This window comes from Entelurus aequoreus, linkage group LG24 (assembly GCF_033978785.1).
Source record: "Entelurus aequoreus isolate RoL-2023_Sb linkage group LG24, RoL_Eaeq_v1.1, whole genome shotgun sequence".
Taxonomy (NCBI): domain Eukaryota; kingdom Metazoa; phylum Chordata; class Actinopteri; order Syngnathiformes; family Syngnathidae; genus Entelurus; species Entelurus aequoreus.
In genome coordinates this window covers 26953018-26969598 of record NC_084754.1, presented here as the reverse complement: position 1 = coordinate 26969598, position 16581 = coordinate 26953018, and the positions used below count along the sequence as shown (strand labels likewise).

Sequence of the window (16581 nt, the reverse complement as noted above, 5' to 3'; positions counted from 1 at the left end):
TTTACTTGTTTTAATTGTTTTGGTCCTAAATTATCTCAGTAAGATATTACAGCTTGTTGCTGAGATTGTATGACCTATATTGAGTAAAACATGCTTGAAACTAGAATATCAGCTGTTGCAAAGTTGTGTCATCAACACTAACAAGTAGAAAACTGCTTTTTCAAAGTAATAATTTCTTATTTCAAGCATGAAATAAAAAATCATGACTTTGACACAATTGTGTCTCATAATTAAAACAGATGACAGCCAAATGGACTTTGCTGTTTTATTTTCAATGAAACAATAGAAAAGATGTACTCATATAGTAGTACAGTTGGCACAGTACAGCAAACTGACAGTTAATATTTAAACATTTGACATTTCAAACAATTTTGAACAGAAATAATTCATGCACATTCAGATAAATTCTTCAAAATTACAATTAAAAAAAAATTGGCCTGGGGCCGGGCTGTAAATATATATATATATATATATATATATATATATATATATATATATATATATATATATATATATATATATATATATATACTGTATATAAATTCCTTGCGCAGTAATTGACTGAAAGAGTACACACTTGGCGCGATGATGTCATGTTATGGATGGGAAAATGCCTTTTTAGACAATATGATTTGCCTGAGCGGCTAGGAGACCCCGAGAGTAACAAGCGGTTGCCTTGTTGCCTTTCCATTAAGAAAAATAAACTCGTTTTTTGTATAAGTTTGCTGGTTTCAAGAAATGTAATGCCGAGCGCATATCATTATGTCAAGATAATGGCACTAGCGTTTACTTAATTTAAGAATATTTTTCAACATATTGAGCAAAATGGTCTCTTTTTTTCTATCAAGAAAAGTGCACTTGTTTTTAGTGAGAATATACTTATTTTAAGGTATTTTGGGGTTCATTGAGGTTAGCTAATTTTACTTGTTTTGGAAAGTCTTGACAAGCTAAATTTTCTTGTTCTATTGGCAGATAATTTTGCTTAGTTCAAGTAAAATACCCCTAATTTTTGTATTTTTTTCCCTTGTTTTTGAACACTGACTTTTTGCAGTGCATACACAATGTTGACATCTATAGTTATATTTTGATAAACAAGGGGAAAACACGCCTGTCTTAAACGGCGCGTGCAACAGCAACAAACATCTTAGACGCAAAGTTTAATCATGAAATGCAACTTTACCAAGCAAAAACGATGCATATGTCAGGCTTGCTACTGACAGCTTAGTAGGGTTGTACGGTATACCGGTATTAGTATAGTACCGCGATACTAATGAATCATATTCAGTACTATACCGCCTATTATTACGTCGATATGTTTTGGCATCACAAAATCTTATTTATTTAATTTTTTTTTATACTATGTTTATAAACTCAGGAAATATGTCCCTGGACTCATGAGGACTTTGAATATGACCAATGTATGATTCTGTAAATACTTGGTATCGGATTGATACCCAAATTTGTGGTATGATCCAAAACTAATGTAAAGCATCCAAACAACAGAAGAATAAGTGATTATTACATTTTAACAGAAGTGTAGATAGAACATGTTAAAGAGAAAGTAAGCAGATATTAACAATAAATGATCAAGAACATTATTAATTAATTTTCTACCACTTGTCCTTAATAATCCATCCATCCATCCATCCATCCATCCATCTTCTTCCGCTTATCCGAGGTCGGGTCGCGGGGGCAGCAGCCTAAGCAGGGAAACCCAGACTTCCCTCTCCCCAGCCACTTCGTCCAGCTCCTCCCGGGGGATCCCGAGGCGTTCCCAGGCCATCCGGGAGACATAGTCTTCCCAACGTGTTTTGGGTCTTCCCCGTGGCCTCCTACCGGTCGGACGTGCCCTAAACACCTCCCTAGGGAGACGTTCGGGTGGCATCCTAACCAGATGCCCGAACCACCTCATCTGGCTCCTCTCGATGTGGAGGAGCAACGGCTTTACTTTGAGCTCCCAACCGGATGGCAGAGCTTCTCACCCTATCTCTAAGGGAGAGCCCCGCCACCCGGCGGAGGAAACTCATTTCGGCCGCTTGTACCCGTGATCTTGTCCTTTCGGTCATAACCCAAAGCTCATGACCATAGGTGAGGATGGGAACGTAGATCAACCGGTAAATTGAGAGCTTTGCCTTCCGGCTCAGCTCCTTCTTCACCACAACGGATCGATACAGCGTCCGCATTACTGAAGACGCCGCACCGATCCGCCTGTCGATCTCACGATCCACTCTTCCCTCACTCGGGAACAAGACTCCGAGGTACTTGAACTCCTCCACTTGGGGCAAGATCTCCTCCCCAACCCGGAGATGGCACTCCACCCTTTTCCGGGCGAGAACCGTGGACTCGGACTTGGAGGTGCTGATTCTCATCCCAGTCGCTTCACACTCAGCTGCGAACCGATCCAGTGAGAGCTGAAGATCCTGGCCAGATGAAGCCATCAGGACCACATCATCTGCAAAAAGCAGAGACCTAATCCTGCAGCCACCAAACCAGATCCCCTCAACGCCTTGACTGCGCCTAGAAATTCTGTCCATAAAAGTCATGAACAGAATCGGTGACAAAGGGCAGCCTTGGCGGAGTCCAACCCTCACTGGAAACATGTCCGACTTACTGCCGGCAATGCGGACCAAGCTCTGACACTGATCATACAGGGAGCGGACCGCCACAATCAGACAGTCCGATACCCCATACTCTCTGAGCACTCCCCACAGGACTTCCCGAGGGACACGGTCGAATGCCTTCTCCAAGTCTACAAAGCACATGTAGACTGGTTGGGCAAACTCCCATGCACCCTCAAGGACCATGCCGAGAGTACAGAGCTGGTCCACAGTTCCACGACCAGGACGAAAACCACACTGTTCCTCCTGAATCCGAGGTTCGACTATCCGGCGTAGCCTCCTCTCCAGTACATCTGAATAGACCTTACCGGGAAGGCTGAGGAGTGTGATCCCCCGATAGTTAGAACGCACCCTCCGGTTCCCCTTTTTAAATAGAGGAACCACCACCCCGGTCTGCCAATCCAGAGGTACCGCCCCCGATGTCCACGCAATGCTGCAAAGTCTTGTCAACCAAGACAGCCCCACAACATCCAGAGCCTTAAGGAACTAGAGGGTTAGAGGGTTAGGGCCAGGGTTAGAGGGTTAGGGTGCCGAATAAGGCATTAATAAGTACTTAATAATGACTAGTTAAGAGCCAATATGTTACTAATTTGCATGTTAATAAGCAACTAATTAATGGTGAATATGTTCCCCATACTAAAGTGTTACCATGTTTTTTTTACTGGTGCACAAAATGAACCTTGCGTGAACATCACCTTGTTCAAAGAACAAAACCAACACAGTGCATAAACTCACAACAAATTACACACCTGCAAATCAGTGTGACTTCTGTTGTTGCCGTATCCGTATTACGCCGATAGGGAGAAGTTTTTATTTACACGATGAGTCGGGTTTGTCTTGACCTCCGCCGAACCCCTGAGCCCGACTCACCGAACCCCTAGGGTTCAATCGAACCCAGGTTAAGAACCGCTGCTTTAGAAGCTGGAACGCATTTTTCATATGTACATTGTTTCTTATGGAGAAATTTGCTTCAATATAAAAATGTTTTATTTTTTAACCATGTTTAAGAGCCAATTAAGATCGTATATCGGGGCTTCTCTTTTAATGTATTTCAGTTTGTTTTCTGCATGTTAAAATATTTTTTTTTCTCTATGAAATGTGTTTTGTCCTAATTTTTTGCGTGCCTCAAACGGATTCATTGGACTTACATGATTTCTATAAACTAACTTGTTTTTGTCTGACCTTTTGGAAAGGCTTCCTAACAAAAACGGAGGTACCACTGTAGTTCTGTTTCCAGTTCTGGGGTTATCATTACACTTTTACCATCTGCCTTCACTACTCTACCCTTAAGTGGTGGCCTCATAAAAAAACACACAAAAGGGTAGAGGGTGATCAAAACACACCAACTCCCACAACTATAACTGATGTTTTGTGTGATGCGTGGCACAACAACCAACCTTTAAAACAAAGGAAAAGAGTCAAATTGATTAAAGGTCTGTGAGATCTTCATCTTATGCAGCCCTCTCTTTGTGTCTGTCCAGGTGAAAAACCTCACCACTGTGAGGTCGCAGACTGCGGTCAGAGCTTCTCTCGCTCTGACCAGCTCAAAAGACACCAGAGGAGACACACAGGTTTGATTCCTGACATTTTCCTGATTTGTCTTTGCTCTCTTCAGTGGCTCTGAGCTGCTTGTTGCATGACTGCCGTTGTTTTGTACGTCACAAAGTTGGAAAAGCTTTGGATTGGCTGTCCTGCAAGACTCTGCTCTACTTTATGTTTCTATCTCCCTCTCTGTGAATGTGTGTGTGTGTGTGTGTGCGTGTGATGGGAACGATTGTTCTTATGTGTGTGTTTGAACCTTCTGTCTGTATGCATGCAAACTGTACATGTGTTTAGGTGTTAAACCCTTCGAATGTGAGACGTGTCAGAGAAAGTTCTCTCGGTCTGACCACCTTAAGACACACACCCGGACTCATACAGGTAAAACAAGTGCGTAAACTTTTAATTTTTCTTTTCTACATCATCTGCATGATTACTTAAAAAAAAATACACATAATATACATTTTATATAATTGATAAATACACTTCATACCTAGAACATGAATGAACAGCGAAGTATTAAAACACATTTTTCGACCCTCCCCCTTCTTTGCATTCACCTCTCAGGTGAGAAACCTTTTAACTGTCGCTGGCCAAATTGTCAGAAGAAGTTTGCCCGGAGTGATGAGTTGGTGCGACACCACAACATGCACCAGAGGAACCTCACCAAGCTGCAACTGGCCGTCTGAGTCGCTCACTTTGACAAACCCAGGGAACGTATTACAGTTATGTTTATTTATTCAGTCTGGGCAGCGGATTCCAACATTTGCCATGATATTGTTCGACCATTACACAGATGTCATGTAATTGCATTGTTTCGGCCTTAGGAGTACTGCATTTTTGTAGGTTTATTTGATTAAATTGTTAGTTACTTTGAAACACGTCCTACTCTAAGGCAAGGGGTGTCCAAAGTTTTGTATTGGCTCCCTGGCATAAACGTTCTTTGCCAGGGGTGCCCAAACGTTTTCCCTCCAAGGGCCAAAGTGTAAATGTGCCAATGGTTTGCGGGTCAAACATAATTTTTTTTTACCATGCAACAGCACCACGAGTGAGTAATTTAGCCTCATACCGCCATACATAAATATAAGGTAGTAAAGATTGTCACACAGCTGTGTACCAAATTCAGTTAACATGCAACTCTACATATTTTATGTACAATTTTAACCTCAAAACATTCCAAAAGGTCATTTTCTGCAGATCTTCGCCATTTCCAGGTGTTGTTCTGTAACCAGCTCCTCCTATATTTTTTCATCTGATCAATTTAAATTTTTGCCCAGACACATTAGACATATGGACGATGCTAAATTTTGAAGGGTTAAGTTTTTCATTAAATGACGTGGGCGAAGCATTACGACCAATATTATCGTTTTCCTTAAAGCAGTGGTGTCCAAACTGCGGCCCGGGGGCCATTTGCGGCCCGCGGGTAATATTTTAACGGCCCCGTGGCACATTCTAAAAATACGATTAAAAAAAATGAAAAACATAAGAAGTGGTATAAAAGAGCAAACAGGTGAAATGTAACAATAAAATGTTTCAATGTTTACTCTAATAACACAAAGCTGCCATGCAGGCTGTTTCTTTCTTTAAAAAATAATAATGAATCAAAATCAATGTCATTATGAACTATTGACCTATTCAAGGCTCCAATTACGTCACATTAAATATTCCACTTTAAGACATTTTTTGGGGAAAATGTTGCATATTTTCTGTTTCCATCCATCCATCCATTTTCTACCGCTTATTCCCTTCGGGGTCGCGGGGGGCGCTGGAGCCTATCTCAGCTACAATCGGGCGGAAGGCGGGGTACACCCTGGACAAGTCGCCACCTCATCGCAGATATTTTGTGTTTGCCATATAAAAAACTAAGCTGTTTTTTTAAAACAAGGGCCTAAAACGAACAAACAAAAAACATAAACAACAATAAAAGTTATAATTGACGGATGGATCTGAGGTTGATCTTGAGACTATTGTGTTCAAAGTAAAAAAAAATTAATGATTTATTTTTTAATACTTTACTGAGCAGGACCCTTTTGGATCCCCAATAATATTAGTGGGACCTTTTTTTTTCTTTTTTTTTTTTTTTTAAGTGTCATTGCTCAAAAAATAATAATGAATCAATGTTGTTATGAGTTATGCTATGAGCTCCAATTATTATATAATCTCAAATATTCCACTTTAAAATATTATTGGGGGAAAATATTGCATATTTTGTGTTTTTTCCATAAAAAACAGGGTTTTCTTTGACAACTAATGTTGATCTGGAGATTTAAACCTTGGATAATAATAATAATACTAAATAATGACACATTTTAAATATTTTTTGTACCTAAACCCTTTGGGGTCCCCAGGATCAAGCCTGAGTGAAGGCCTAAATGTATATTTTTTATACATATATTGTATTGGTTTTTAAAATCAAAAAAATCAAAATGGCCCCCGCTTGCTTTGATATTTCAGTGTGCGGCCCTCAGCGGGAAAAGTTTGGACACCCCTGCCATAGAGTGTCAAAAAGTCACAACTTTACCGTAGAGCAGAGGTTCTTAAATAATAAAAAAAATAGGTAGCCTGTAAAAAAAAAAAGAAAAAAAAAAGATCTATAGATTTTACGATACAAAAAACTTTTAGCTCAGTCACCAGAATTTTCCCATACTTTTTTAAGGTGTTTTTTACACCAATTTACTGCAAATTGAAAAACTGTACCACTGTTCAGTTCAGTTATAGTTTATTTCGAACATGCATACGATACAATGTAATGCATCACATATTTCCAGTTGTTTCATTACAGCACGTCTTAAAAGGAGCAGGAAGAAGCTGAGCTTATTTAATCCTACCACTTTTCATATCATAGCAATTTTATCCCATTTCCTTGTCCTCTGTAACAGAACAGTGAATAAATAATAAATACATAATATACCATAGTAAGTAAACAAATATTAAATACATAAATAATCTTTGTTTAAAAAAAAACAAAAAAAAACTGTTGTTTTTACATTAAATTCTGGTGACTCAGCTGACAGTTTTTACCGCAAAATTTATGGCCATTTTTTTTACAGTGCATCACTATAAATTGAAAAACTGTCAAAATGTTTACTGCAGAAATCTGGCAACTGAGCTGCTAATTTTTTTACCGTAAAATTTACATTCCCTGTTTTAACAGTGCATCATTGTAAATGTAAAAATAGTATCACTGATGATTTTATTATACATATTTGGCAACTGAACTGCCAGGTTTTTACAGAAAAATCTACTGACTTTTTTTTTTTTTAGAGTGTAGCCTTACGCACATTCCCGTCAATGATTGTGCAGCTTGAAGGACGTCAGTATGAATATGTCTTACATTTGGTAGCCAACCTCTAGCAGGCCATATGAAATGACACGACGGGCCAAATTTAGCCCGGGGGCCCCACTTTGGGTATCCATGCTATATGCAGTTGTTGAGGGCCACAACGACTATGGCGACCAGTCTCTTCAGTAGCTGATCATCAACGTTGTCGACATGCTCTGCAGGTGTTTGCTTGTTCTCCTTTGATGGACTGATTTACCTCATGGATACGATTATACTTTGTGTCTGCTAAACTCTTTCATAATAGTTTTAGTTTGGTTTAGCAGCATCACGTCTGCGTCCATTCAAAAGCCCAGAAAGATATTTGATAATTTAGCATTGCTTCAAATGCCGTCATTCTGACATTGTGTTTCTAAAACCACCGTACTATTCAAGTTTATATTGTAGCCAAATCATTTCCATAAAGATATAGGGCCTGATTTGCTAAGATTAAAATACCACACGTTAAACAGCGTGTGCAAACTATAAAATTGTGTGGACTATCACTGGCCGTGTTTTGTGCAAAAGTGGTGCAGACCGCCCTATTAAAATAAGGTTTTTGCATGTACAGTCGCGATCAAAAGTTGTAAAGAACATAATGTCGTGGCTGTCTTGAGTTTCCAATAATTTCTACAACTCTTATTTTTTTGTGATAGAGTAATTGGAGCACATACTTGTTGGTCACAAAAAACATTAATGAAGTTTGGTTCTTTTATGAATTTATTATGGGTCTACTGAAAATGTGACCAAATCTGCTGGGTCATAAGTATACATACAGCAATGTTAATATTGGGTTACATGTCCCTTGGCAAGTTTCACTGCAATAAGGCACTTTTGGTAGCCATCCACTAGCTTCTGGCAAGCTTCTGCTTGAATTTTTCACCACTCCTCTTGACAAAATTAGTGCAGTTCAGCTAAATTTGTTGGTTTTCTGACATGGACTTGTTTCTTCAGCATTGTCCACACGTTTAAGTCAGGCCATTCTAAAACTATTATGAGCACGCTGACAGTGTGCTATTCAACGAGGCGGTGGACCATCACAACACCACAGCAAATGAATGCGTCCGGAATGATCCAAATGCGAGAAAATGCATATTACAAGACGTTTTTTCAAAAAAGGAAATATTATATTTCCTAAATGAAAAAACAAATGCCATTAAAGAAAAACACTGGCAGACGCTAAAACACATCCATTTAATTTGTTTTGATAAGCCTCTTAAGTCATCCAGCACCTATAAAATTATAAAATGATATTGCTGAATTGACGATATGTGTAATATTTTTTTTAATTTTGACAATCCATATATGTTGACTAGCATACGTAGGACGTAGCTGCAAACTTCGAGCGCAATGTGGTGAGGGACGACTGTATTACAATACTCATTAGGCTCCAGTCAGCCCTATAACCCCTAACGAGTAATATTAAAAACTGAAATGGGATCACAAACGTAATCTCGGCATACATTATTCTAAAAAAATATATATACTATTATTAATGAGATATATTATTAGACATTACACCAATTTGCTTTGTCACCCATAACACAAAGTTAAGCTATATATGTTTGCTCTGATAGCTTAGCATAAATTGACCTACACTGCACATTGGATTGGTTTTAGCCTCTCTAATGCACAGAATGTATTATAGTTGACCCCCGCATTCTTCCACTTTTACATACAGTGGAAAAACTTTGGACACCCCTGCCCTAAGCAATTCATCAGATTTCACACACACACACACGCACACACACACACACACACACACACACACACACACACACACACACACACACACACACACGCACACACCCACACACACCCACACACACACACACACACACACACACACACACACACACACACACACACACACACACACACACACACACACACACACACACACACACACACACACACACACACACACACACACACACACACTCCCCAAGACTTATAAACATGATTTAATGTGGACTGCAAAAAAAAGTTGTCCTCCAAGAGATCATTTAGCTGTAGTCCCAATGTTCCCTCCCATGCTCCAAAGTTGTACTCACAATAGTATCAACAAGTGTCTATCATAAAGGTTCCCATTTAAATAACATTTGTTTTAAAGGAGTCATATTATGCAAAACCCACTTTTTTGCCTGTTGGTACCTGTTTTTGTGTATTTGGAGTCCCAATAGGTGCCAAAAATGTTGATAAGAACCATGGAGGCACTCAGCAGATATTCATAAACAATTTTGCCTGCAAATATTTCCATACATGGTAAATATTTTCCGATTAACGCTTGTGGGAATCCACCATTCTTATTTTTTCAGCGTGTTTATACTGCAAACAAAATATGTTTACGGTGAGAACCATAAGCTAAATTGCTCCGTTATTGACTCTATTTACCGGCAAAGGTGACTACACCAACCTCCAGTTTAATATGAAGACGTAAGAAGTGCCTCCTTAACTTTTGGGTTTCGTGATAATGGACCTGCTCTGAGTATTAGACGCAGGGGCCCAGCGAGAATTGCAGCCGGACATGGAAACACGTAGCCTGGCTCGGAAACTTCCCTCGGTCACATGGGAAATGTACTTACAGAAGGATCCACCTAAAACATTTAATCGAAGTGTGTCTTGACTCGTTCAGGGGTTGCAGAACTGTAAACCGACTAGAACACCCCAGCCTTAAGTTAGCGTCTGAGTCAGCAGCTGAATGGCTTTTGAGTTTGTAATGCACAACACTGCGATAAGACAACAATCTGTACTGACTGAACAACATGAACAATCGTATGACAGCATCTGTGAAGTATTAGCCCACATTTCATGTTTTGTTTGTACAAAGCAAGCTTTACAGTGCTTGTCGTTGCGTGTATTATGATCAGTATTATAGTAACTTCCACGATGGACTTGTCTGTGGTTTCCAGTTGATTTTGGGTAGGCGGGATAAAGTTTCTATCACTGCAGGGTTTGTTAGCACAAACAGTTAATTTCCTTGTGATGCAGTTACTTTGAGCAGTGTCCAGATACAAAAAGCCTTTTGCATCGATAATACTCCATGCAGCAGAAACACTCTATTTCTGTCGGCATAGCTTGGCGAACACCAAATCATGCCAATCGTGACTCTCTCGGCCCCCCTTTCATAAGAATCAGTTCATCCTCTGTATATTCAGGTTCAAAAAGATAAGCTTGTGAATCCTCATTTGTCCAAAAATAGTAATTTTTGTTGTCTATCACCAAATTTGCCATGATTAGAACACACACACGTAAGGAACACACATTTGTTGACGAAAGTTGGAAGTTGCTAAGAGCACTGAAATCAATGCGCCCATGAAAGAAGTCCTGGTATTGCTTAAAATGACCAAAATACCGTAAATATTGTACATATCACATATTGTTATGAATGTGTGTGTTAGTACATATATGTATACTTAAAGTGTGTATATAAAACGTTGATGGAGGGTTTTGAAGGTTTTTTTTTAGAAAGCTTTGAAGGCAACATAGGTGACTATTGATGCAATTTTAGCTGCATCTTAGAATCCTGAAAAAAAATGTGTGTTCTTGTCTTTGATAATGGCAAAATTCCCCCCAAAAAGTGCAGTTCCCCTTTAAGATGGTCTGTAGAGCAAAATGTGGACCAAAGTAGGGCTGCAACAACTAATCGATTAAATCGATTAAAATCGATTATAAAAATAGTTGGCGATTAATTTAGTCATGGATTCGTTGGATCTATGCTATGCGCATGCGTGGAGGCAACTTTTTTTTTTTCTTTTGTATCTTTTTTTTTATATAAACCTTTATTTATAAACTGCAACATTTACAAACAGCTGAGAAACAATAATCAAAATAAGTATGGTGCCAGTATGCTGTTTTTTTTCAATAAAATACTGGAAAGGATAGAAATGTAGTTTGTCTCTTTTATCCGATTATTAATCGATTAATCAAAGTAATAATCGACAGATTAATCGATTATCAAATTAGTTGTTAGTTGCAGCCCTAGACCAAAGCACTACCATGACATGTTATGTAGACCACAAGGAAGTGATTTAAATCATAATATGACTCCTTTAAGAAAGTGTATAATATGTATCTTTGGGCGTCAATAGGGTCAAATATATTTGATACCATGGTTACCAGAAGAGAAGATAAATGTGAGTCTTTTCTCAGGCCATCAAGCACAACTGTTATGTTTATAGCAGGGGTCGACAACCCAAAACGTTGAAAGAGCCATATTGGACCAAAAATACAAAAAACAAATCTGTCTGGAGCCGCAAAAAAATGAAAAGCCGTATATAAGTCTTATAATGAAGGCAACACATGATGTAAGTGTCTATATTAGCTATAATAGCCTACTGTCAAAATGACTATGTGTCGCAGGCTGACGCAAATCTTGGTTGCCAGAAATGTTGAAAGTTAGTATTTATTCTACACATTTTTACAACATTAGAAACCATTAGTAAATCTGAGGCTACTCAGAAGGTGAGATAACTCCTGGAAATTACTGGCTTTTAATGGCCAAAGGTATGGGCCAAAGGTGTGTCCAAGTTAAAGGAAAAGGCAGGCTGTCTTCTTCTAATGAATTTATACAAATCTTTGGCAAGCTAGGTAAAGTTTGCTGTGGTCTGGAACAACATGGCGCACAAACAACTGAAATGCAGCCAATATTACATACAGATAATGTGTCATGAGACATGCAAATCTAAATTATATACAAAGAGGATACAAGTAAAGGATATTAAATGAGCTCAAATATACCTACAAATGAGGCATAATGATGCAATATGTACATACAGCTAGCCTAAATAGCATGTTAGCATCGATTAGCTTGCAGTCATGCTCTGACCAAACATGCCTGATTAGCACTCCACACAAATCAATAACTTAGACAAACTTTATTGATCCACAAGGGAAATCGTCCAATAACAATAACATCAACAAAGCGCACCTTTGTGCATTCATGCACAGCATAAAATGTTTGGCGGACAAAATTAGACAAAGAAGGAGTGGAAAATTTTACATGTAAACAAACTGTTGCGTTAGTTTGTATTTCCCCCCCCGTCTTTTTCCATTTTCAATCCTTTTTAGAAAATGCTCCAGAGAGCCACTAGGGCATCACTAAATAGCCACATGCGGCTCAAGAGCCGTGGGTTGCTGACCCCCGATTTAGAGGGAGGTCGTAGGCCTTGATCAGATATTCAGTTCCATCAAAATTGTTGTAAATATCTCCTGTTAAACGACTTATTTATTTTCATTTTACGCAGAAAGATATTGCCTCACTGGAATGAGTTCTATAGAGAGAAACAATGATACACACTTTCCTTTTTTCTGTGTGTTTTTTTAAAACATGTTTTACAATACTGTAAAAGTTGACTTTTAGAGAATAAACTGAGATCTATAATTTGCTGTAGAAAGAAGAAAAAATGCCTTTAGCTGTCTGTTTTTTTTGACGTTCCCTGTAATATCAGTCGTTATTCAGCACTCTTGTGTGTGTGTTGTGCACGTGCTGTAAATGCTCATTGACATCTTGGCTCTGTTTTACGCCCACTGCATGTTCTCAAAAATGTCTGCGAGGTCACACCGGCTCTGTGACCACGACATTGCGGAGATGTAAATATTCCTGCTTCGCCATGGGAACACAGCGTTGTCCGTGAGGGGAAAACATGTGACTTGACTCTGATGTTTCTGACTATCTTTGAATGGACCCTCTGCTGTTTTTACTTCATGACATGTAATAACAATTTAGCTGTAAATAGTAAACGCCAGTGAAACATTATTTTGTACGAAACGATGGAAATATTTTTCTCATTTGTTTGTTTTCTTATACACTCGTCTCTGGGGTCTCTTATTTATTATTGTTATTATTGGTATTTTTTTATAAGTCATTCCTTCTAAGCAGTTAATAAAATCATGGTCATAAAGTCACGTGCACTTACAGACTCCTGCTTCTACATTTACCCACTTTCAGCTTTGTATTGACCCCCTGAAAATGTTGAAAATGCAATGAATTTATTATTAATAGGATGTTATTAGATCTTTCACACATTAATGTTGCTTTGTTGTCTATTATGCAAAAAGTAATGTTTTTCTTTTAGCATCTGCAGTGGACAATTTATTGCAGATTTCGGGGGGGAAAAAAACAACTCAAATGTCCAATGCAGAGGACATTGGCTTTCCTGGTTAATGTACAAAATGTGTCAAAGATCTTTCATTTGTTTTGTTTTTTGGTGTAAAAAGTGCCCTATGAAGAGTGTCCTTTCCAGTGGAATACACAATACCGTACCACAACATTAGGAAGACCCACACGACAAAAAGTATGCCTCCTAAAAGATGGCTCAATAACTTTTAGTTTTCATTGACACGGTAGTAATATTTACGCAGACTCATGTTTGCTAATCAGATTAATTATAGAGTTGCTGTGGATTTATTTCAATTCATCACAATTACATATCATTTGTTTTTAAAGTAATCAAGTGTCATTTTGCATGACAAAGTTAAAAAGAAGGTAATGTATATTCACTTAACACCTTTTAACTAGGGATGTCCAATAATGGCTTTTTGCCTATATCCGATATTCCGATATTGTTCAACTATTTAATTACCGATACCGATATCAACCGATACCGATATATACAGTCGTGGAATTAACACATTATCATGCCTAATTAGGACAACCAGGTATGGTGAAGATAAAGTCCTTTTTTTAAAAAATTAATAAAATAAAATAAGATAAATAAATTAAAAACATTTTCTTGAATAAAAAAGAAAGTAAAACAATATAAAAACAGTTACATAGAAACTAGTATTTAATGAAAATGAGTAAAATTAACTGTTAAAGGTTAGTACTATTAGTGGACCAGCAGCACACACAATCATGTGTGCTTACGGACTGTATCCCTTGCAGACTGTATTGATATATATTGATATATAATGTAGGAACCAGAATATTAATAACAGAAAGAAACAACCCTTTTGTGTGAATGAGTGTAAATGGGGGAGGGAGGTTTTTTTGGGTTGGTACACTAATTGTAAGTGTATCTTGTGTTTTTTATGTTAATTTAATAATAAAAAAACGATACAGATAATAAAAAAACGATACCGATAATTTCCGATATTACATTTATTATTATTATATTATTATCGGACATCTCTACTTTTAACATTTTTATGTTGTACCAAAAAAACATTTGTTTTCTAACCAACAACATTAATGTGGAGCTGCTACTGGTATTAATGTGCTATTTTCAGATAAAAGCTTCGGTGACAAGAAAAGTAAATGCAGAATACTTTATGTCGTTGGACTGTTCTATCATGTTTCTTTGTACTCATATGTCCTATAGAGAGGGCCAGCGTGGTGTTTAGCGTCTTCTGTATTGACTTGTTTACTTCTGCAGCCAGATCAACTGCACTATGAAAACGGTAACAGTACTTCTTGGACAAACTGCCTAAAATGCGTTGCAAGAGATGAGTTTAGTAATTTGGAGTCATTCTGCACTTCAGATGGGTTAATTATTGAATTACATTTCTTAACCAGATTAATAATGATGATAGAATAATTCGGTTTAACCCATTCATTTTAAAAATCCCGATATTTGTATTCATGTGGTTGTATTTTGATATATTTGGAATGTATTGTTGAATCACATTTGATTAATCTCCATGAATCGCAGTAAATGACTTGCATGCATTTCAATTAACTTAAAAAAGACCCCGATATTTAGACACAAAATGCAATTAAATTGTCCGAATGGCACTTTGGGGAAAAAATTCTTATGATTTACCGTTTTTTCCGGACTATAAGGCACACTTAAAATCCTTTTTTCTCTCTCAAAACTCGACAGTGCGCCTAAAAACCTGGTGCGCCTAATGTAAGGCATACATTTGGTTGAGCTTACCCACCTCAAAGCTCTTTTATTTGGTACATGGTGTAATGATAATTGTGACCAGTAGATGGCAGTCAAACATAAGAGATAAGTGTGTATTGCCACTATGATAGCAATATGTCTCAAGTAAACAACACCAACATTTTAAATGTTCCATTGAAAATATAGAACATTTCACACGGCGCTCAAAAATCTATCAAAATGTTTTAGTACGACTTTGGTAAGCTATGAAGCCGCACCGCTTGATGGATTGTCAGCACATTACACATGTGAGTATTATTATGGTGTGTGTATAAGGTAAGACATATTATTATATTATGCAAACGCAACTTTTCTTACCTTCTGGTACCTGCTAATCTATATTTTGGGATATGCATAAATCCGGAAAAATTGCGCGCATCCGCCTTTGTTGTCTGTGCCGTGGTCGATAAGCTTCTTCTTTTTCTTTATCTTCTTGTTATGTGACATTCATCCTCCGCTGTTGCCATTTCTAACATAAAGCAGTGTAAAGTTCTTACTTATATCTGTCAGTAAACTCGCCATGAAAGCGCTAAAACATACCGGCGTAGTGAGTTTACATTATTCACCCTGGGAACTTTAGTTATTGGAATTCCGGTTGTACGGTTTTTCACGGGACACATTTCCGGTGTGGTTGTTTCTGGATGAGGAGATGCTGCTCTGTTATTGATTTAAGTAAATGGTAAATAAATGGGTTATACTTGTATAGCGCGTTTCTACCTTTAAGGTACTCAAAGCGCTTTGACACTATTTCCACATTCACTCATTCACACACACATTCACACACTGATGGCGGGAGCTGCCATGCAAGGCCTTAACCACGACCCATCAGGAGCAAGGGTGAAGTGTCTTGCTCAAGGACACAACGGACGTGACGAAGTTGGTAGAAGGTGGGGATTGAACCAGGAACCCTCAGGTTGCTGGCACGGCCACTCTCCCAACTGAATGTCATTGAGGGAGAAGACGCTGCCGAAGGTGAGCCACGTAAATAAGACGGCCCACAAAACGGCGCATCCTGCAGCGACTGTCAGAAAGCGGCTTGAAGATGATCTGTAAAACATCATCTATGCAACATTTTGATCAAAGAACCACCATTACATGTTATGTAGACCACAAGGAAGTGTTTTCACTTAAGAGAAAAAACATATTTATATGACTCCTTTTAATGTGCCCTACAATCCGGTGCGCCTAATATATGACAAAATGTCAAAAATAGACCATT

General features: G+C 38.1%; 1 protein-coding gene across 5 annotated transcripts in view; it reads left to right on the top strand.

Annotated features, from left to right (window-relative positions):
* wt1a (WT1 transcription factor a) overlaps nucleotides 1-13391 on the top strand; it is a 66408-nt gene extending 53017 nt beyond the window's left edge. For 3 of the 5 annotated variants that reach the window (XM_062035931.1, XM_062035934.1, XM_062035935.1), the window contains exons 7-9: nucleotides 4100-4189; nucleotides 4455-4547; nucleotides 4725-13391. In XM_062035931.1, the coding sequence (XP_061891915.1) occupies nucleotides 4100-4189; nucleotides 4455-4547; nucleotides 4725-4846 (305 nt within the window). In that variant the 3' untranslated portion in view covers nucleotides 4847-13391. The remainder of the gene's footprint in view (nucleotides 1-4099; nucleotides 4190-4454; nucleotides 4548-4724) is intronic. The other 2 variants (XM_062035933.1, XM_062035936.1) reach the window with 1 other exon arrangement.
* Nucleotides 13392-16581: the final 3190 nt, after the last annotated feature.